Here is an 18249-nt window from a genome sequence, read left to right as displayed (position 1 = left end):
ATGGGCTTTGAAAGATCAGTGGATATCTTTGAAATCTCCAGGTCCATGTACATGTATCCATGGCTGGAATATCAAGACAGGACCAAAGGTGAGGATAGAATGGACAGGAATGGAGCCAGGAGCAGGAGCCAGGAGCCAGGAGCCTGAAAAAAGCAAGGCTACCTGGCTCCCAGTCCCAGACAAGGCACTGAGTGAGTTCAACAAGTCACTCAGGGCAGGGAAGGCCCATGGACATGTTGATGGCTCTCCATAGCCTTCAAGACAAGTCTCCAGCTCCTCAGCAGAGTTTATAGGGTCTTCTCAAGTTGGGACACCTGTGTGTCTCCCCAGTTTCTCCAAACCTACATGCTGCTTTCCACCCCAGTTCTTTCACCTCCAGGTCTTTTCATAAAGTGTTTCCTGTACTAAGTGCTTTCTTATCTATCTGGCTAGCTCCTGGTCCTGCTGAAGGCTCATCTTTTGTACAATCTCCTCTGGGAAACCTTCCCTGATCCTCCAGCCAGATTAAGTGGCTCTCAGGAGCACCACTTGTATCTTCCTCCACAGCTAAACATTTCTTTTTTTTTTTTTATTCATATGTGCATACAATGTTTGGGTCATTTCTCCCCCCTCCCCCATCCCCTCCTTACTCCCCCCGTCCCCTCTCTCTTCCCCCCACCCCCTCGATACCCGGCAGAAACTATTTTGCCTTATCTCTAGTTTTGTTGAAGAGAGCGTATAAGCCATAATAGGAAGGAACAAGGGTTTTTGCTGGTTGAGATAAGGATACCTACACAGGGAGTTGACTTTCCTGTGCATGTGTGTTACCTTCTAAGTTCCTGGTCCCCTTCTCCTATTGGCCTCAGTTGCTTTAAAGTATCTGCTTTAGTTTCTCTGCATTGAGGGCAACAAATGCTATCTAGTTTTTCAGGTGTCTTACCTATCTTCATACCTCCCTTGTGTGTTCTCGCTTTTATCATGTGCTCAAAGTCCAATCCCATTGTTGTGTTTGCCCTTGATCTAATGTCCGCATATAAGGGAGAACATACGATTTTTGGTCTTTTGGGCCAAGCTAACCTCACTCAGAATGATGTTCTCCAATTCCATCCATTTACCAGTGAATGATAACATTTCATTCTTCTTCATGGCTGCATAAAATTCCATTGTGTATAAATACCACATTTTCTTGATCCATTCGTCAGGAGTGGGGTATCTTTGCTGTTTCCATAACTTGGCTATTGTGAATAGTGCTGCAATAAACATGGGTGTGCAGGTGCCTCTGGAGTAACCTCTTGGGTATATCCCCAAGAGTGGTATTGCACAGCTAAACATTTCTGTCCCAGCAGCCAGACCAGTGGTTCTCAAAATGTGGTCCCAGAAGCAGCAAGCAACCACCTCAACGTCTTATTAGAAATATAAATGAACAGAGCCCAACATATAGTCAATCAGATATTAAGGAGATGATTCCCAGAAATCTATAGTTTAACAAGTTATCCAGGTAAATCTAATGCACACTTGAGTTGGAGAAACTGGAAAAGACCAATGGTTTTCACCTCTGGCTGAATATTTGATTCTTCAGAAGCACTTTCTAAAATGCCTAGGCCCTACCCCTACAGAATGATTTGATTCATCTGATGTAGGTCCTAGGCATGTCCACCCCCCAATCCCAAGCAAATAATTCTAATATCTAGCAAAGGTTGAGAACACTCTGCTGGTCCTGTGTTTTTCAAACTTCAACTATATAGGACTTACCTGGAGATCCTGCTAAACTGGAGATCCTGACTCTGAGGGCTGGGGCCTGAGATTCAGCATTTTTGAGAAGCTCCCAGGCAGTTGACACTGTGCTGTTCCATAGACTATATTTGAAGGCAGTAATTACTTACCTCCCTGGTGTTCATATTCACTAAATGCTGAATAAATGAATACCTGAACGATTCGTTAACCTGCCTTTGCAGCAGCTGTCTTATTTGCGTCATACAAATACTGTTACCTTTCTTGCCAGAACTCAGAAAAGCCACAGCTCCTGTTCACCTGCCCTTGTCCTGCTACCAGGTAAGACCTGTAACTTTCCCTACCCTTGGAATTGTACCAAAGTAGGAGGAGTGGCATACTGTCCCTTCCCATTCAGACCAACTCACAGAACCCCAACATTCATCTCTGGGGCTACCATCAATGCTCAGTGACTTTAGACAGGTCACTTTCCCTCTCTGAGCCTCAGGAACTTCCTCTATCACAGAGCAAGACTGCCCCACCCCCTGCATACAGCTGCTATGAGACAAAGTCTATAAGGCCTGGCTATGCAAAGTGTGCTTACTAATCGGAGTCATTGTTATTAACACAGGGATCCTCCATTAGGGTTACCACATAAAATACAGAATGCCCAATTAAATTTAAATTTCACATAAATAATGAATGATATTTTTAGTATAAAACTTGTCCTGAATATTTCATTCATCACCTAAAACCCAAATATAGCTTGATATCCTATTTTGCTTTTGTTTGTTTTGTTTTGTTTTCTTTGGAGCGGGTGCTTGTTCTTTGCTAAATCTGGAAACCCTACTTACTATGAGCCATTGGCCCCATTTTCTGAAATCACAGTAACTTGAAAACCCTTTTGATCTTTTCAGTTAAAAGCTGGAAACCAGTTGAAGCCTCCTTTTCCCTGTTGCCCAGAGAGATGTGTTATAAAGATTTGAGAAGAGGCCGGACTGGGCCCCAGCCAAATCCTCAGAGAAAGTCTCTGACACCCCCCAAACCCCATCTCTGCAGCCAAAGCTGTGATCCACAGCTAAGGGCTAGGGATGGATCTCAGAAGTAGAGTGCTTGCTTGGTGTGCACAAAGCACTAGGTTTGATCCTAGCACTGAAAAAATAATAATAATAATAGTTGCATAGTTAAGAGGCAGATTATTTTAAGAAAGTTTGTTTTCCCAACTTCATGTGAAGTTCATGAAGGCAAGAAAGGTAACTACATCCTTAGTATATAGTAGATGCTCACTAAATGCCCAGATGAACAGCAGTCTTTCTCCCACCTTTACTCCACACGTCCTCCAACCCTGGCCTTTTCATCTCCCTGACCACATGAGCTTTTCCAAGTATTTTAAAATCCTCAACTAACCAAACTGTAGACTCAGATGGATTTGCAGATTGCAAAATCTGGACTCCTCTTGATCTTTACAACAACCTTGGGAGGAGAACAGAACAAGGATTACTAACTCCAATTTACAGATGAGAAGACTGAGTGAGACCTTGGTAGGCTGAAGTAATTTAACCGGGTCTCACTCAGTGGGTTAGGTGTAGCTGACCAGAGCCAAAATGAGAGGCTGAAGTGACCCCCTCTGACTGCTCTGACACTTGCACTCCCAGATGCCAAAGGAAGAGTATCCCCCAAGTCCAGAGTGCTGGAGGCAGCACCCAAGCAAGCCAAACTCGGTCCCTTCCTGCTACTCCAAAGGGCCTGAGCGCTTCACGCACTGGCGTACCCTGGATGATCAGCGAAAGGAACGAGAGATGTTACAGAAAATGAGAGATCACACTAGGTTTGCTTTGCTCACATCCCTATTCTCCACACCTTCCAAATCTTCTAGAAAAGGAAGAATGAGGAAGGGGTAGGCTGGGGGAGAGGGTTCGGCCTACAGGTCTGAGAGAGGACCTGGGGTAGAAGGAAGCTCAGTTTGGTGAGTATCACTGAGCTCTCATTTGCCTTTCTCTGATCCCATCTCTGAGCTGGGCTGAGACTTTGTGGGGTTGTGACCAGAGGAGTGAAGGAATTAAGGCTACCTGTGCAATTTCTCATACAGGTACTTCCAAGTGGGTTGCCAAATCCAAAACTTCAATCTCCCCATGAGCAAATTGATCTTAAAACCTCAGGCAAGATCCGGACCTTTAGATCCTACCAGGGACTCCCTGAAGTGGCAAAGATTAAAGGTCAGGACCATGGTGGGGAGGAAAGTAAGGAAACACCTTCCTATGGGTACCTTTGCCTTGGCTTGCAGCATCCTTCAGTATGCAGTCCCTTGCCTGCAAGATGGAGGGAGAGGGGAAAGGGGTTTAGATAGGCTGAGTTCCTTTCTGTTTGGAGCTCTGTACTTTTCTCTTTCTTCCTTTCCATTGACTGTCTTGGATGAGCAGGAACTCACAAAAAACCTGAAATCTCCAAGAGAAGATGAGCAGTTGTATGCAGCACAAGTGAGAAGTGGCAAGAGAGAAGGAGGGTAGTTGCAGCTGGGAGGTTAAGCTGAAATGTAAAAGCAACTAGAGGTGGATGGTGGGCACAGGTGTGGTGTCCCAAGCATAAATTCTGTCTGGGTCCAGAGGACAGTAATTCTGGTGATAGTGTCCAAGGTCTTTCCCTTCCCTCTACCCCTCTTCCTGCAGGCTCTGGGGTACCTTGGTATCAATGACAAGTGTATCATGGACATGCTATGGCAGGTGGTAAGTCTAGGGACTGTTAAGGAGTTCAGAAAAGGAGGAAACAGAGTCTGAGGTGGGTAGAGGGTGGGCACATGGGCATAAAACAAAGCTTCCCCAGGGTGTCAGAATGATAGGTCAGGACCTGTGAGGAAAGAGCCACTGGTGTGTGGCATGTCCCCATCCTATGCCCTTGGCATTTTTAAAGAGCAGCTTGAGGAAAGGGGGAGTCTGTAGATCACCTAAGTCTAGCAGAAAAGATGCTGGACTGAAAACCCACAGAAGAACTGGAACTTCTAGTTCTCTCTTTACAATGCTCCACGCTCAGGTTGATTTAAAGTTCAGTCTGCATTCTTATCCATAATCTCACTTAAATCTTACACCAACACTAAAATGTTATTTTCTATAGAAAATAGAAGCTCTGAGAATCCAAGCACTTGCCTAAGGCCAAGTGGCTACTGTATACCAGTTAGATTTGAACAAGTCTAACTCCTGGTTCAGTGTTCCTTCCATTACACCATCCTGCACAAGTCACTAAATGAACCTCAATTTCCTCTTTTATAAGAAGAAAAGATAAGCTGAGACAATCTCTAAAGCTCTGACATTCTATCACATTATGGTTTGTTCCTACCACCTGCCTCTTCAATCAGGCCCAAACGGGTCCAGAGAAAGTAAAGTGTGAGGCCTATCGAGCCCTGGCCATCCTGGGTGAGTATGTTTTTGCCCCAGGTGGGGAACTGGGAGGTACAAAAGTGTAACCACTTTCTCCTTTGGGTAAAGGCAGAAGGGAACAGGGTATATACAGATGTAAACCTAGCATTTGGCAAGGTTTGGGAGCTATCCTAGGTACTGTTGTGCAGAGAGCAGAAGGTGGGGTAAAAAGGGAGAAAAGAGAGGGAAATTGTGTTCAGACTTATCCAGGTGCTCTGGTGTCCTGAGAAAATGAGCAACACCTTGGAACCTAGTACTTTGGAGAAGTTCTGTCTCAAGTGGAGCTTAATGGGTCTTTGTAGAGAGAAGCAGTCCTCGAGTCTTTTCCCTGACCTAAGGAATCTCCCTGTCCAGGTTGCCTGAATAAGCATGTGATCCAGGCTCTCATCAAACAGGTGAAGTGTCAAAATGAGGGCCAAAGGATGGACACTCTAATGGGACTACGAGTGGCTCTAAACTTCTGGGCTGCTATCCCTAAAGACAAGGTGATTGGAGAGATTGGGACAAAGCAGCTCAAGGCAACTGGTGGGTTTGACTGGTCAAACCCAGGTAACTGGTGGGTCAGGAAGAAGGTACCATAGCTCTCAGCTTTAATAGAAGACTCTTTGTTGAATTCCCTGTAGATTGAATAGAAGAACATACCACACACTACTCAGGCAGCCTCTAAAAAGCCAGCTTTCTGATCCATAGCTTATGCATCTTTAAAATTGCCTTGCACCATGGTAGAAGAGATGAAGATGGTGTATGTAATGCCTTTGCTCCTTAAATGATAATTATCATTACTGTTATAGTTTCTAAAGGGCTGGTGGAGAGGCTGTCTAGCAAGCATAAGGCCCTGTGTTCAAACCCCAGTACCACTAAAAAAAAAAAAAAAAAGAAGAGTTTATATTTGTATTTGTATAAAGAAAACTGAAGGCCACACAAAGAGTAAAAGTGTTTATTTCTAGACTAGTATGGCTCAAACGGTACCTGAAGCATGAAGTTAAAACCCCAGTCCCACCAAAAAAAATGTAACATTTTAAAATAACCTATTGAAGCAAAACTTCTATCAAGAGGGGATAGGAACCAAGAGAGTCCTGTGACACTACTCTCAGGGTTTTTATTTCCCCTTTTAGGATCTCTTCCTTTGATTCCATCATTGCTCCACATAGAACAGAATCCATCACTCATTCATTTATTGAGCAATTACATATTAAACAGCTATCATATGCTAGGCACTGCCATAGGCATTGGGATTCATCAATGAACCAAAGAGGCAAAGATCCTTGTCCTTGTGGAGCTTACATTCTAGTGAGGGGAGACATATGACAACCACAAAATTTAACTAGAAAATTACAAAGTATGTCAGAAGTGATGAGGGTAATGGAAAAACTATATAGCAGGAAAAGGGCTTTCAGGAGTGCCAAGTGGGGATGGGATGGGTTGCAATTTACATGATAGATAGGGAAGGTCTCATTTAGGGGGTGCATTTGAACAATGATGTAGAACAGATGAGGTTGGCCTCACAGATACTTGAGAGAAGGCATACTGGACAGAGGGACCAGTCAATGCATGGTCAAAGATCACAAGAAGACCAACATGGCTGAAGTGGTATAGGAATAGACAGAGAAAGAGGAAATGAAGGTCAAGTCAAAGAGTTAACAGGAGACGAGGTTGTATGTGGCCTTTTGGGTTAAGAACTTGGGCTTTTTTCTGAATGGAATAGGGAGCCATTAGAGGTTCTGAGCACAGCAGTAACATGACCTAACTTACATTTCAAAAATGCACAGGGGAGAAGGTATGGTGGTGCATGACTGGAATCCTAACACTCGGGAGGCTGAGACAGGAGATCATTAGATGAAAGCTAGCTTGGACTACATAGTGAGTTTCAGGCCATCCTGGGCTACATAGTGAGACCCTATCTCAAAAAAACAAAAACAAAACAAAACAACAACAGAAAAAAAATGTAGATGGGTATAGAAAGAAAGCACGAAGCTTGGCTGAGGACTAGTGCCTCCCACTGCCCACTTCACCTCTGTCTCCCTCTCAGAGGATTCAAGTCGGAGATGAAGAAGAGCTGGTAGCTGTGCTGCAGATGTTGATAAAGAAGTCATCAAACAAAGCAGCCATGGAAGCAGCCCTGTGCTTGGGTTTCCTGAGGCCCTGCAGCAACATAGCCCAAGAGTTTTTGCTGCAGTGCCTATACCAAGGGCCCAAATCCCAGCAGATGAAGGTGCGTGAAGCTGGGCTCCCTGAGAAGCATCTGGGAAACAAAGGCCCATACTGACTTTGGGTAGAGTTTGGATCCTACTATCCTTGTCCCAAAGAAAAAAAGCTTCAGCTGGGAGACAGCAGGGTCCTTCGTGTGTTCATGAATATGCATATGCGTGAATATGGGATTATGTGGACACTATAAATAAGTGTGCACATAACTTCAGTTATGTGTGCACAGTCAACTTGTGTTTTCACTCAAGAGGCCAAGAGGCAGAAAGGACCCCACCTGTTCCCCACAAGTTCAAGGCCCAGTCATCAAATCTGCCTGGCCATCCAGACGCCTCTGGTATACCTTCTCCTGTGCACCCTGCCCCACTTCACCCTTCACAGGCCCTTAGGATGCTGGTCAAGATAATGCATGTGCACTCAGCTGTAGTCACCAAGGCCATTCTGGAGCAGCTATGTTCTTCTGGTGTCCTTGAGGTGAGCTCCGGGCTGCCTTCCTCAGCACCAGGACAGGGTTGGTAGATGAGAAGGGGAGACTATCTTTCATACCTCCCTCACCCCTGCCCTCAGGACCGCTTTGAAGCCACCCAGATGCTCAGTACCATTGGGCTGGAACGGATCCAGGCACAGGGGCTAGAGGAAATCACATTTGACTTGCTCAAGAGGAAGACATACAACGAACCCTTCGTTGTGAGAACACAGTTCCCAATCCAGGCAGTCCAAACCTATCTCCTCTCTCTTCTCTTGAGATGTTGGCTCCCAACGACCCCCCTACACCCCTGGTATTATACTCATCTTAACCTACACCCCATCCTCTTATTGCACCCCATGTTTTCAAGCCACCTTATCTTTGCCTGGGCTGCTCTCAGTACATAATGCCCCAAGTCATCCCTCCTTCTGTAAAGTAAAAAACTATTTCATATTATTCACTCCTTCTCTTTTCTGCCTATTAAAATGTTATTGCTTCTTCAAGATCAGTCCAAATGGTATCTCCTATGGGAAGACTGAGTCACCAAATTCAAGCATGCCTTCCTCTGTGTTCCCTTCCTTTTATCTTCACTATGGTTTGTTACAGAAACAACCACAGTACTTCTACAGACACATTTACAAAATGTAGATTGTATCTCACCTCTGCATCAAACTTTTCAGTGGCTCCCAGTGCCCTCAGGATAGCTTGATTTGCTTCAAAACTTGAGTCCTTCTTACCTCTCTATCTCTTTTTTTTTGGGGTGGGGGGGAGCAGCACTGAAATTTGAACTCAGATCTTCACACTTGCTAGATAGGCGCTTTTATCACTTGAGCCACTCCCTTTTTTGTAATGGGTTTTTTCATGATAGGGTCTTGTGAACTAATTGCCCAGGGCTGGCTTCAAACCCCAATCCTCCTGATCTCTGCCTCCTGAGTAGCTAGGCTTACAGGCACAAGCCATTGGCACCCAGTTTTACCTCTCTATATTGATCTCTCCCTCAGTCATATACCAGCTATGCTTAGGTTGACTGTGTCCTGATTTGTCCCTGGTGTCCCAGTATAATTACTCAGTCTGCTGAAGAGCCCCAATTTGGTTATCTCTACATACTGTTTTCAGCTCAATTTTCTGAGCTTTCTCCTCCCTCCAGGCTTTTGTTTATGCTCCCCCTTTGTCTAAAATAATCTGGTCCCCCAACCCTCTGCCTCATTAACATCCACTCAGCTGAGGTACCAACCTCCTCCTCCAGAAATTTTCCCAGTACCCAAGTCTCAACCAGGAAACCTTCCTATGTGCGCCCTACACAATACTGTGCTATATAAAACTGACTATTTACTCATCTGCTGCTTCCACCTGAGTATGAACTCTCCAAGGCAGAGACCTTATGTAGCAAAAGTAAGTGTTCAATAGAGATTTGCAAAGCACTTTCGTGTACACCCCTGCATTTCCTCTCTCTGCTGTCCCACTTGGTCCTTCTGCAGGCTATGAGGCAGGCTGTAGCCAAAACAGTGAAAGACCTCAAGATGAAGCCTATGATGATGAACTTGGTGGAGGCGTGAGTGTCCTGGGCTGGGAGGTGCCAGGAGCAAATCCTAGTTGGTGGGAAGAGAGAGCAAAGAGGTTGGCTGAGAACCTTGCCTGTGCTGCTGGCCAAGTCACTTTTTGACTCCTGGGTTTGTTCATTTGTAGAGGGACTAATAATACCACTCAGGGTTTCTATCAAGTTCAAATTAATATAACCTGACAGGAAATTTTAAAAAGCAAGCTCTGGACAGATGTGTGTCCTGATCACTTAGTGCAATAACAAACTATAGTACCTGTTTCCCCATCCCAGCCTCTGAGAAAAGAGACATGAAATTTGCATCACTCATGAGCATTATGCCCAACTCACTTTGGGGTTCAAAAGCAACCAATCTCCCTCCCACTCCACTTTTTAATTGGACAACATATGCCCTTCTACACAGGCAGCTGATGGACCCAGATGCTGTTGTACGTGAGGAAGCAGTCATCTCTTTGGTAACTAAGATGGGCTCTGTTTCTCTGTGGTGCCAGTTCCTGAGATATGATGATGGCAGGGGGAGTAGGCAATTGAGCAGTCACTAAGGGGAAGAAACAGCTGCAAAGTTTGGGAAGGATGTTTATTATAGAATTCTAGCCCAATCAAGAGTTCAATGTAACCTTTTCTTTGGGTTCAGGGTGGGTGGAATAAGGGATAGGAGATGGGTATGAAGGATGCAATTAGATGTTGCAGAAAATATCTTGACTTTCTGATAAATAATGGGAACTAAAACTCCAAATGGCAAGGAAAGAGGTATCGCAGCTGGGAAACTGTATCCCCTCTAGGCCACAGGGTCATTACAAAGGGACAAGGATGGGAAAGAGGATGGGGTATCTTCCCAGGACTGGCTACTTAGGCAGGCTCACTCTGCCGCTTCCAGGGCGGCCTGGGAATCCGTAGCCCACATGTGTTCTACTTGCTCCTGGACATGCTAGACGTGGAGGAGAACCAGGCTGTGAAGAAGAGTGTAAGGCCTTCCCATCACTTACTCCTCTCCTCTACCCCTCCTCCAAATCTCCTCCACTCATTTCACCATTTGTTCCTTGACAGTAAAGAGGAGTAAGTCCTCAGACACTATTCCTTGACCTGGTTCCTAGGGGCCACAGTGGCTTGTGGCTAGAGATTTCCCTCCGTAGGATCCCCTCCCCCGCCCACCTCCCAGCCTAAGCCCAAAGTGAGCCAGCCCTAGGGTTTTTGTTTCAATGCAGATACAAGAAACACTAATCGTTTGGGCATCCACTGATCCCTGGATTCAAAACAAGCTGAAGAACAAGGTTTTCTCTGTCTATGAGGCACCTAAGACCAATGTGAAAATAAAGCCTACAAGGTTCCGGAAGGAGCCTGAGATCCTAGAAGAGTTAAATATCCAAGACTTCCGACTTGCTAAGCTGAACCCCTTGTTTATTTCAAAGTTCTGCAAAAAGGAAGAACAAAAGGAAAAGGTGCATTCCTTCCTACCCTGTTTATCTATGCTACAAAAACAAAGACCCCACACCCCAGGGCCCTGGCAACCAACAATCAGAAAGCAGCTCCAGAACCTTGCTGAAAACTGCAAATAGGAAGGCTCTTTGGCCCTGACTCCCACTCTTTCCCTAAGTATGCTTCTCAGGCTTCCCTGAGAGAACTATCCATACTTTCCTTCATGAATAAATGAGTCACTATACCTACCACATCTCCGAATCACCACTACTACTCCCCAAACAAGCTGAACAGAACTCAGGTCTCCTTGCTCCTGGTTGGGTATTCTTTCTATGTAGCCACATGTCCTTTCATCAGAGGAAAGAGGAAAGGATATAACCAAAGATTCTCTGCATGGCCAACTTACCTCACTAAATCAAGTCTTTGTCTGTGCCCAGAATTTGATGACAAAGCTAGCAAGCTGAACTTGTCTACAGGGAAAAATGCTGGGAAGTTTGGTTCTTGGACTGTCTTCTTACTAACTTTCACCCCCCACCCACTCACTGCTCCCCCACACACCTTTCTTAAGTGGCTAGGAGAGATTTAAAAAAAAATTTTTTTTTAAGGTAGGGTCTCACTGTGTAGCCCAGAATGGCCTCAAACGTGTGATCCTCCTGTCCTAGCTTCCCGGGGCTAGGATTGCAGGCGTGCACCACCACAACCAGCTAATACTGAGCTTTAATTAGCCAACCAACGGCCTCTCTGCTGTGCCTGCTACCTAGATATTGCATTCCACCTACCTCAGGATCATTCCCTTTGAGAGACCCTACTCAATTTGTAAAACTGCCTTAGTTTTTGCTTATTTCTACTGACACCAACAAGACTTCCCACACTAATCCCAGCAAGCTATAACCCTCTCCCCTATCAAGATGAAAAGGTTCACACTTAAGACAAAAAAATCTGAACTCTAATCCTAGGGTCACTTGGTTAAGGGTTTTGGTTAAGTTACTTTTCTGATAGTTTTGTCACCTACAAAATGAATAAAATGATGCCTATTACCTGGGAGAGCTCCTATGAAGATTAAAATAAAGCCTGACAGTGCCTAGCATTACATGGTTAACACTCAAATATGAACTTTTTCCTTCTTTCTTCAGTGTTGTCATATGAGCCTGTGACCACCAGAAGTCAAAAGACTATTTCCTGCCACCCTCATTTACTCTTCCAACATACTGGAGTGATCTAGTAATGGAAGGACAAGTTCTTTTCATCAAGCACAGAAAGGTCAAATGAAGGCCCCCTGGTTCCAGAGCACTTCAGTAATTCTGAATTCAGTAGTGTGTTGTTCAGATTTGTCTCCCAACCTGCCCCACTACATCTATATTCATGTTTTGCCTTAGTTTTAAGTAAAAAACAAAAGCATGGCTTCAATATTCTGGAGTATAAGCAACACAGCCTAGGGACTCCTCTGTTGGTATAGCACAAAGTCCAAAAATAGGAAAGATGTTCTTCCTCTCTTGACCACTCTGCAGCTTTGGACCCATGAGCAACATAACTCAAACTTAACTGGCCCCCAACATCCTATGGATATAAACATGATCTTATTAACTATATTATTTAGGCTCTCACTTCTGCAAAATCCTGCCACAGGTCTCCAAGCCCCCACTACATTTCTGGATATCTCCAGAGGGTGTCTTATACCAATCTCTGCCCAGTAGCACCTTAATCCTAATTTCACCAATCCTCACTAGGCTTAACACAGCAGTGAGTACCTGTCATGTTAACCACCACCAATGCACCAGAAAATTCCAAGTATAAAGGTACCTAGATTAAAAACTCTTAGAAGCACACTTAATCCAAGCAGAAGCCAATTACTCTCAGGGTCTCAACAATCAGAATCTACTGAAACTGATCCTTAGACAGTAACCAAAATGTAAGCTCCTCTCTTCTTTCCTCCGTCCCAAACCTTTCAAATGAGATCTCTGCACGTTCCCTCTAACAGCAACAAAAGGCATCTACACATGCCATGTCTTCTTCAAGTGTTCTCATCTGTCTCCTTGCTGTATCTGAAATCTTATTCTCTCTTGGCCTCTTCCTGAAATCTCTCAGGTGTTATTAGCCTACATTCTTTCCAATGTCACCACTGTCCTGTACCTTTATGTAAAAATCAAGTGTTTCCCTAAGGAACCCACTCTCTAACTGGCTATACCACCCTCTGGTCTACTTCCCCATTTCCTCTCACCTATTATCTGGACCTTAGTCTTGGCATCTCCCTAATGGCACCCCCTAAACAAGATGAGATCAAGCCCTCAGTCCTTGATGTCAACTACAAAGACTTTTCCTGTCCATTTACTTCAGCTACCTGCTTCCACAGCCACACCTCTTAGCAACCCCATGAATTGCTTCATCTCTAAAAATCTTAAATATCCCACTTTCTGACCCAAACTTTGCCCAGCTCTTATTATACCTACTATGAACTCTTTTAATTACACCAATAACATTAAGCTCTTGACTTCCATAAAATCTCATTAATCTTTTTTTTTCTTTCTACTTAGCCTGGATCCCATCCATCAACTACTATCATCTCTCTGACCAATAAAATCCCTGTTTCCTTAACCACACTGCTGAGCAGACCTGGAAAAAAATCCAACATCTGGTATCCATACACACTGGTACCCCAAAACACTTCCCTCATCTGAGCTTACTGTTGCCTGGTAATTTTATGGGGTCCTAGTTAAAACACTCCCATAATCCCGCACATGAGTTATTTCAAATCTTCTCATCTATTCTCACATCTCTTAGGGTCTCTTCAAACCTTCTATCGTATCCCTTCCCCAATTCTCAGATCACTGTTCTCATTAGGAAAAAAAAAAAATGTCTGGGTTAGAATTTTGGCTCTGTCACTTACTAGACCTGTGATCTTAGGCAAGTTGCTTAAGCTCTAAATGCCTCTGGGTCCTCAATTGCACCCTCAAAGCCCCTTCCCAGTGGCAATCTGAACCATTTGCATTATCCACTTCTTCTGTGAAATGTCTCCCTATACCTTGGCCTCATAGGATTGTTGCAAGTTAAACAAGTCAGTAAGACAAAGAATGCTTATGGCAGCAAGTGACCCATAGTAAACTTTCAATGTTAGTCATTTGCTTCTATCAGCACCTGCCCCTATCCTTACCTCTGATTAGAATGTAAGAATCTCCCTCTCTCTCTGTGAGAGGGCATACATGCTGGGCATACCACTCGACCACTGAGCTATATCCTCAGCACAACATTCTCTTCTAAAGCAAATGCTGTCAGTGTTCTAGATGTCATTCCTTCAAAGGATTTGAACATCACTTACCTCCATTTCCTTCTAAGTAGTGTATAAATATGCTCGATTCTCACCCATCTTTTTGTTTTTTAAACAGTTTACTATGTAAACCCAGGCATGCCTTGAACTCACCATCCTCCTGCCTCAGCCTCCAGAGTGCTGGGATTACAGGCACTCTCACCCATCTTAAAAACAACCTCCCACCAGCTCATATTCCTTCTCTCACATCAACCCAACTTCTACCACCCCTTGGAAGGCAGGCAGCTATGCTCACCACTATACCACCAATGCTGCACTCTATCACTCTTTGTAATTAAGGTTCTTGAAGTGAACTGAATAGGATGGCACACACACACCTGTAAATTCCAGTTTCTCCCGAGGTGGGGCAAAAGGATCACAAGTTTGAGGCCAGCCTGAGAAACTTAGCAAGTCTGTCTCAAAATATTTAAAGCTAGGGACATTAGCTTAGTTGCAGAGCACTTGCCTAGCATGAATAGGGCTTTGGGCTCAATCTGTAGTACTGCCAAAAATAAATAAATTCTTGGGCTGGAGGTATGGCTCAAGTGGTAAAGCACCTGCCTAGCAAGTGTGAAGCCCTAAGTTCAAACCTGAGTACTGCCAAAAACTAAAAACTCTTTAAGTTTTCCTCATTATGTTTCCATTTCTCCAACTTTTCAGTTATCTCCAAACTTTTCAGTTTGGGTTTAGAATTCAATTCTCCACTCAAACTTTTACTAAGACAGTAGATCTCAACAAGGGGCAAATCTGCCCCCTAGGGGATATCTAGCATCTCTGCAAACTTTTAGTTGCCCCAGATTGGGGTAAAGAGGCTCCTACTAGCAGATAGTGAGTAGAGGTCAGGGATGCTGTTAAACCCACTACAGTGAACAGGGCAGCCTTCCACAAGAAGGAATTGTCCAACCCAAAATCCCAATAGTTATAAGGCTAAAAACCCCTGTGCTAAAATAATTTCCTACTTCCATATTGCTAAATATAATACTTTCAGTCCTTTACCTGACTTGACCACTGGACATTAGCTTTTTTTCTTTTGAGACAAGGTCTTGCTATGTAGCCCAAGCTGTTCTCAAGCTCTAGATTATCCTGCCTTAGCCTCTCAAGCGCTGGGATTACAGGTGTGGGAGAGGGAGAGAAGGAGGGGGATGGAGAGAAAGAGAAGAAAAAGGAAAACAACTGAAACAAAGGTGGGGGGGGGAAGAAAAAGAAAAAAAACAAAAACAAAAACCCAGGCCTCATTCAGATTTAATTGTTCTGGAGTAGAGCTGGACATCCTTGTATTTTCAAAATATTTCTATATATTCTCATATAAAGCAAGGATGGAGAACCACTTCTCTAAACAGTTTTATTTAAATCATATTCTAAATTCCCATTTACATGTTGATGACTCACAAATCTTTTCTATAGTAGATTCACTCATTTAATCAATTTTTGCCAAGTACTACTCTGTGCCTGACACAGATCTAGGTACCAGAGTAGAACAGTGAAGACAGACAGTTAAGGTTTCCAACTCCTGAAGCTTGAATTCCAACAGGGGAGATAGTAATGAAAAACCATGTCAAAAAAGAAAAATCATTTTACATAAGGGTACTGTGAAAACATTACAAAAAGTGATAGAATGACTGGGGAAGATCAAAACTTAAGGCAGATGGCCAGGGAAACCTAGAAAAGGAGGGTAGAACTTATCCTAGTACTATAGTAGAATTGGCCATGTGAATATCTGAAGCAGAAGCATACTTGATATTATCAAGAATTACAAAGCTGAAGGCCTAGGGGTAGAGCACCTGCCCAGCATGCACCAAGGTCCTGGATTTAACCCCAGTACCATAAAAAAATTCATTAAAAAAGAATTACGGGGATGAGGCTGGGTATATAGAGCAGTGGTAGAGCACCTGTCTAATGTACCCAAGGTCCCAGGTTCAATTTCCAGCACTAAAAGGGGGAAAAAAAAAAGGTAAGAATTATGACCACAGAGCTAAACAAGGTTAAGTATAAATAAATGTTCTAAAATGAGGCTGATAAAGAAAACAAAGTAAAATCCTAGTGGATCTTGTAAATCAGGGCAAGGAATTTATAGTCTACCTTCAATATAAAATCACTCAGCTCAAAGCAGCATTGATACATGGTTTAACTTACATATACTGTATGAAAAATCAATTTTAAAGGGGCAAGACTGTGTAGAGACCTATGAAAAGGCTATTACAATTGTCCCGAAGAGATGATTGTAGCTTCTATCAGGATTGTGACCAAGAATATAAAGATGGTTTCAGGATATATTTTGCCAATACAATTAAAAAGACCTACATGTACAGGATGAAAGAGAAATCAGGAATAAGTCCTGAATTTTGATCTGATCTAATCTGGGTGAATGATGAAGACATTTACTGAGGTTAGGAACTCATCCAAAAGGAAAGGTCAAAAGTCCTATTCACTACATGTTAAGTTTTAAGCACCTATTTTACATCCAAGCAGAAAAATTAAGTAAAGCATTAGATTTGAGGGCGGTCAGGACTGGAAACAAATCTGATAGTCAGCATTGGTATTAAATGGTGTATAAAGCCATAGCCTGAATGAATCTGCCCCAGGTAAGAGTAAGTATAAATAGAAAAGAGTAAGGGATTTAGGAATGAGCCCTAAGAAATTTCCAACACATAGGGTCAAGCTGAGAATCTATCAAAGGAGTTAAGTCACTGAGACAGAGAGTGTGGTAGTGAATGCAACTTTCTGAGCTACAGATCAGCATATTCAGATCCCTACTTGATGTCTGCCAACAAGTTTCACAAGTGCCCCCAACTCAACATATGCCCCGAACTGAATTCATCTTACCCACAAAATTCCTTTCCCAGCGTTCCCTATTTCAATAAATAGCACATCTACCCAGGCTAAAAACTTGATTCTTCCTTCCCTATTATTGACATCCAACTAAATCCTTTTAAATTGCCCTCATTTCTCAAATCTTACTGCCTTCCTCCTTCATCTGAGCTCAGGCCAACAGCAGTCTCACACCTAATGGTTTACCATTCTTTCTCCAGTCGGCTTTCCATAAGGCAGCATGCTCATTTTAGTTGGTGCCACTCAACTCAGATCATGCCATTCCTCTTTACAATCTTTAACAAATCCATCTGAAGGTAGATGAAAAATAAAGACCTGATCATAGGGCTCTGTTTACCTCTCTGGTTTGTCTACCTTTTCATGTCTGTCCTTGAATTCTTCTCTTCAGTCACTGAACTACACACACTCTCCTAAAATGCAGAGCCTGTTCCCTACTTTCTATTAACTCCTACTAATTTGCTCATGTCTTAGTTTCTTGCTGGGAATACCATTTCCTCACCTACTCTCTATACTTGGCCAGTTCCTACTCTTTCCCCCAGACTCATCGAGCCTTTCCTGCTCCCAGGGGACTGAATTAAACCAGTCCTTAAAGCATCTTCTATTTTTTTTTTTCTCCTAGTAATGGGGATTGAACCCAGGGCCTCCAAGTGCTCAATCTTGAGCTAGTCCCCCAGCCTGTTGTACTTATCCTTACTGGAGCACTTATCAAACTATGCTATTTACTCCAGCAGCAATGTATCTAGCATCTGATACAGTGCTTTCCCCACAGTAAAGGTAGGACAGTTCTTTAATGAATAGCAAATAACATATGCATACATTAGTATTTTAACCTTGGCTTGCAGAATCCTTACTCTTCCTACACCCTTAGAATTCCATATTCCCAGTATATAGACCATTGCCCCAAAGGGTTCTCAACTGTAAACCGGCACTAAACTGACTATACAGAAATGACCTGGTGAGCTAGCTCTAAATAAATATTCCCAGCACTGTTCCTCACACCTCACCAAGTTCTGATCCTGCAAACCTGGGTTGAAACCTAGGAATCTGTTAATTTTAAGACACTCAAGTGACTCTGACTTAAGTCATTAGGAGGCTCAAAAAATATTGTTGAAAGTAATACTTTAATTTACTGAAACAGAATTCACCTTCTCATTCTAATTTAGGGCTAGTGTCTGCTGTAAATGAACCCTGAGTGTGACAGCACAATGCACTCAAGTCCACAAAAAACAAGCAGCCTTTATTGCAGTATTACAAAACACTTTCCATTTTGGCAATATTTTACAATGCACTTAGCTTCAGGGGTTGGGAAGGAAAAGGTTGGAAATTAAAAAGGGAAATTTCAACGGACATTTCTAAAAGTAAAACTGTCCCAGCCCTC

At 43.4% G+C, this 18249-nt stretch overlaps 1 protein-coding gene across 2 annotated transcripts; it reads left to right on the top strand.

Moving 5' to 3' along the window:
* Positions 1-10881, top strand: Heatr9 (HEAT repeat containing 9). 2 transcript variants are annotated; one of them, XM_074048925.1, is made up of 15 exons: positions 1-88; positions 1982-2031; positions 3345-3517; positions 3779-3788; positions 4107-4166; positions 4356-4412; positions 5039-5096; positions 5454-5584; positions 7129-7311; positions 7683-7775; positions 7869-7988; positions 9246-9319; positions 9729-9780; positions 10203-10289; positions 10531-10881. In XM_074048925.1, the coding sequence occupies exons 1-15, from the start codon at positions 1-3 to the stop codon at positions 10879-10881; spliced, it is 1587 nt and encodes a 528-aa protein (XP_073905026.1). The 2 variants fall into 2 exon arrangements, with proteins under 2 accessions (XP_073905026.1, XP_020030400.1); XM_020174811.1 differs by having other exon boundaries at positions 3779-3905; positions 4110-4166.
* Positions 10882-18249: the final 7368 nt, after the last annotated feature.

This window comes from Castor canadensis, chromosome 11 (assembly GCF_047511655.1).
Source record: "Castor canadensis chromosome 11, mCasCan1.hap1v2, whole genome shotgun sequence".
Classification (NCBI taxonomy): Eukaryota; Metazoa; Chordata; class Mammalia; order Rodentia; family Castoridae; genus Castor; species Castor canadensis.
The sequence above is the reverse complement of the archived record's forward strand: the minus strand, read 5'-3'. Positions and strand labels throughout refer to the sequence as shown.

What these genes read in the sequence shown, in the direction of transcription:
- Heatr9 (XM_020174811.1), top strand. Translation starts at nt 1, where the DNA reads ATGGGCTTTGAAAGATCAGTGGATATCTTTGAAATCTCCAGGTCCATG. An exon ending in ATATCAAGACAGGACCAAAG is followed by an intron (nt 89 to 1,981) that starts GTGAGGATAGAA and finishes CTTTCTTGCCAG; the next exon opens with AACTCAGAAAAGCCACAGCT. An exon ending in ATGATGAACTTGGTGGAGGC is followed by an intron (nt 9,320 to 9,728) that starts GTGAGTGTCCTG and finishes CCTTCTACACAG; the next exon opens with GCAGCTGATGGACCCAGATG.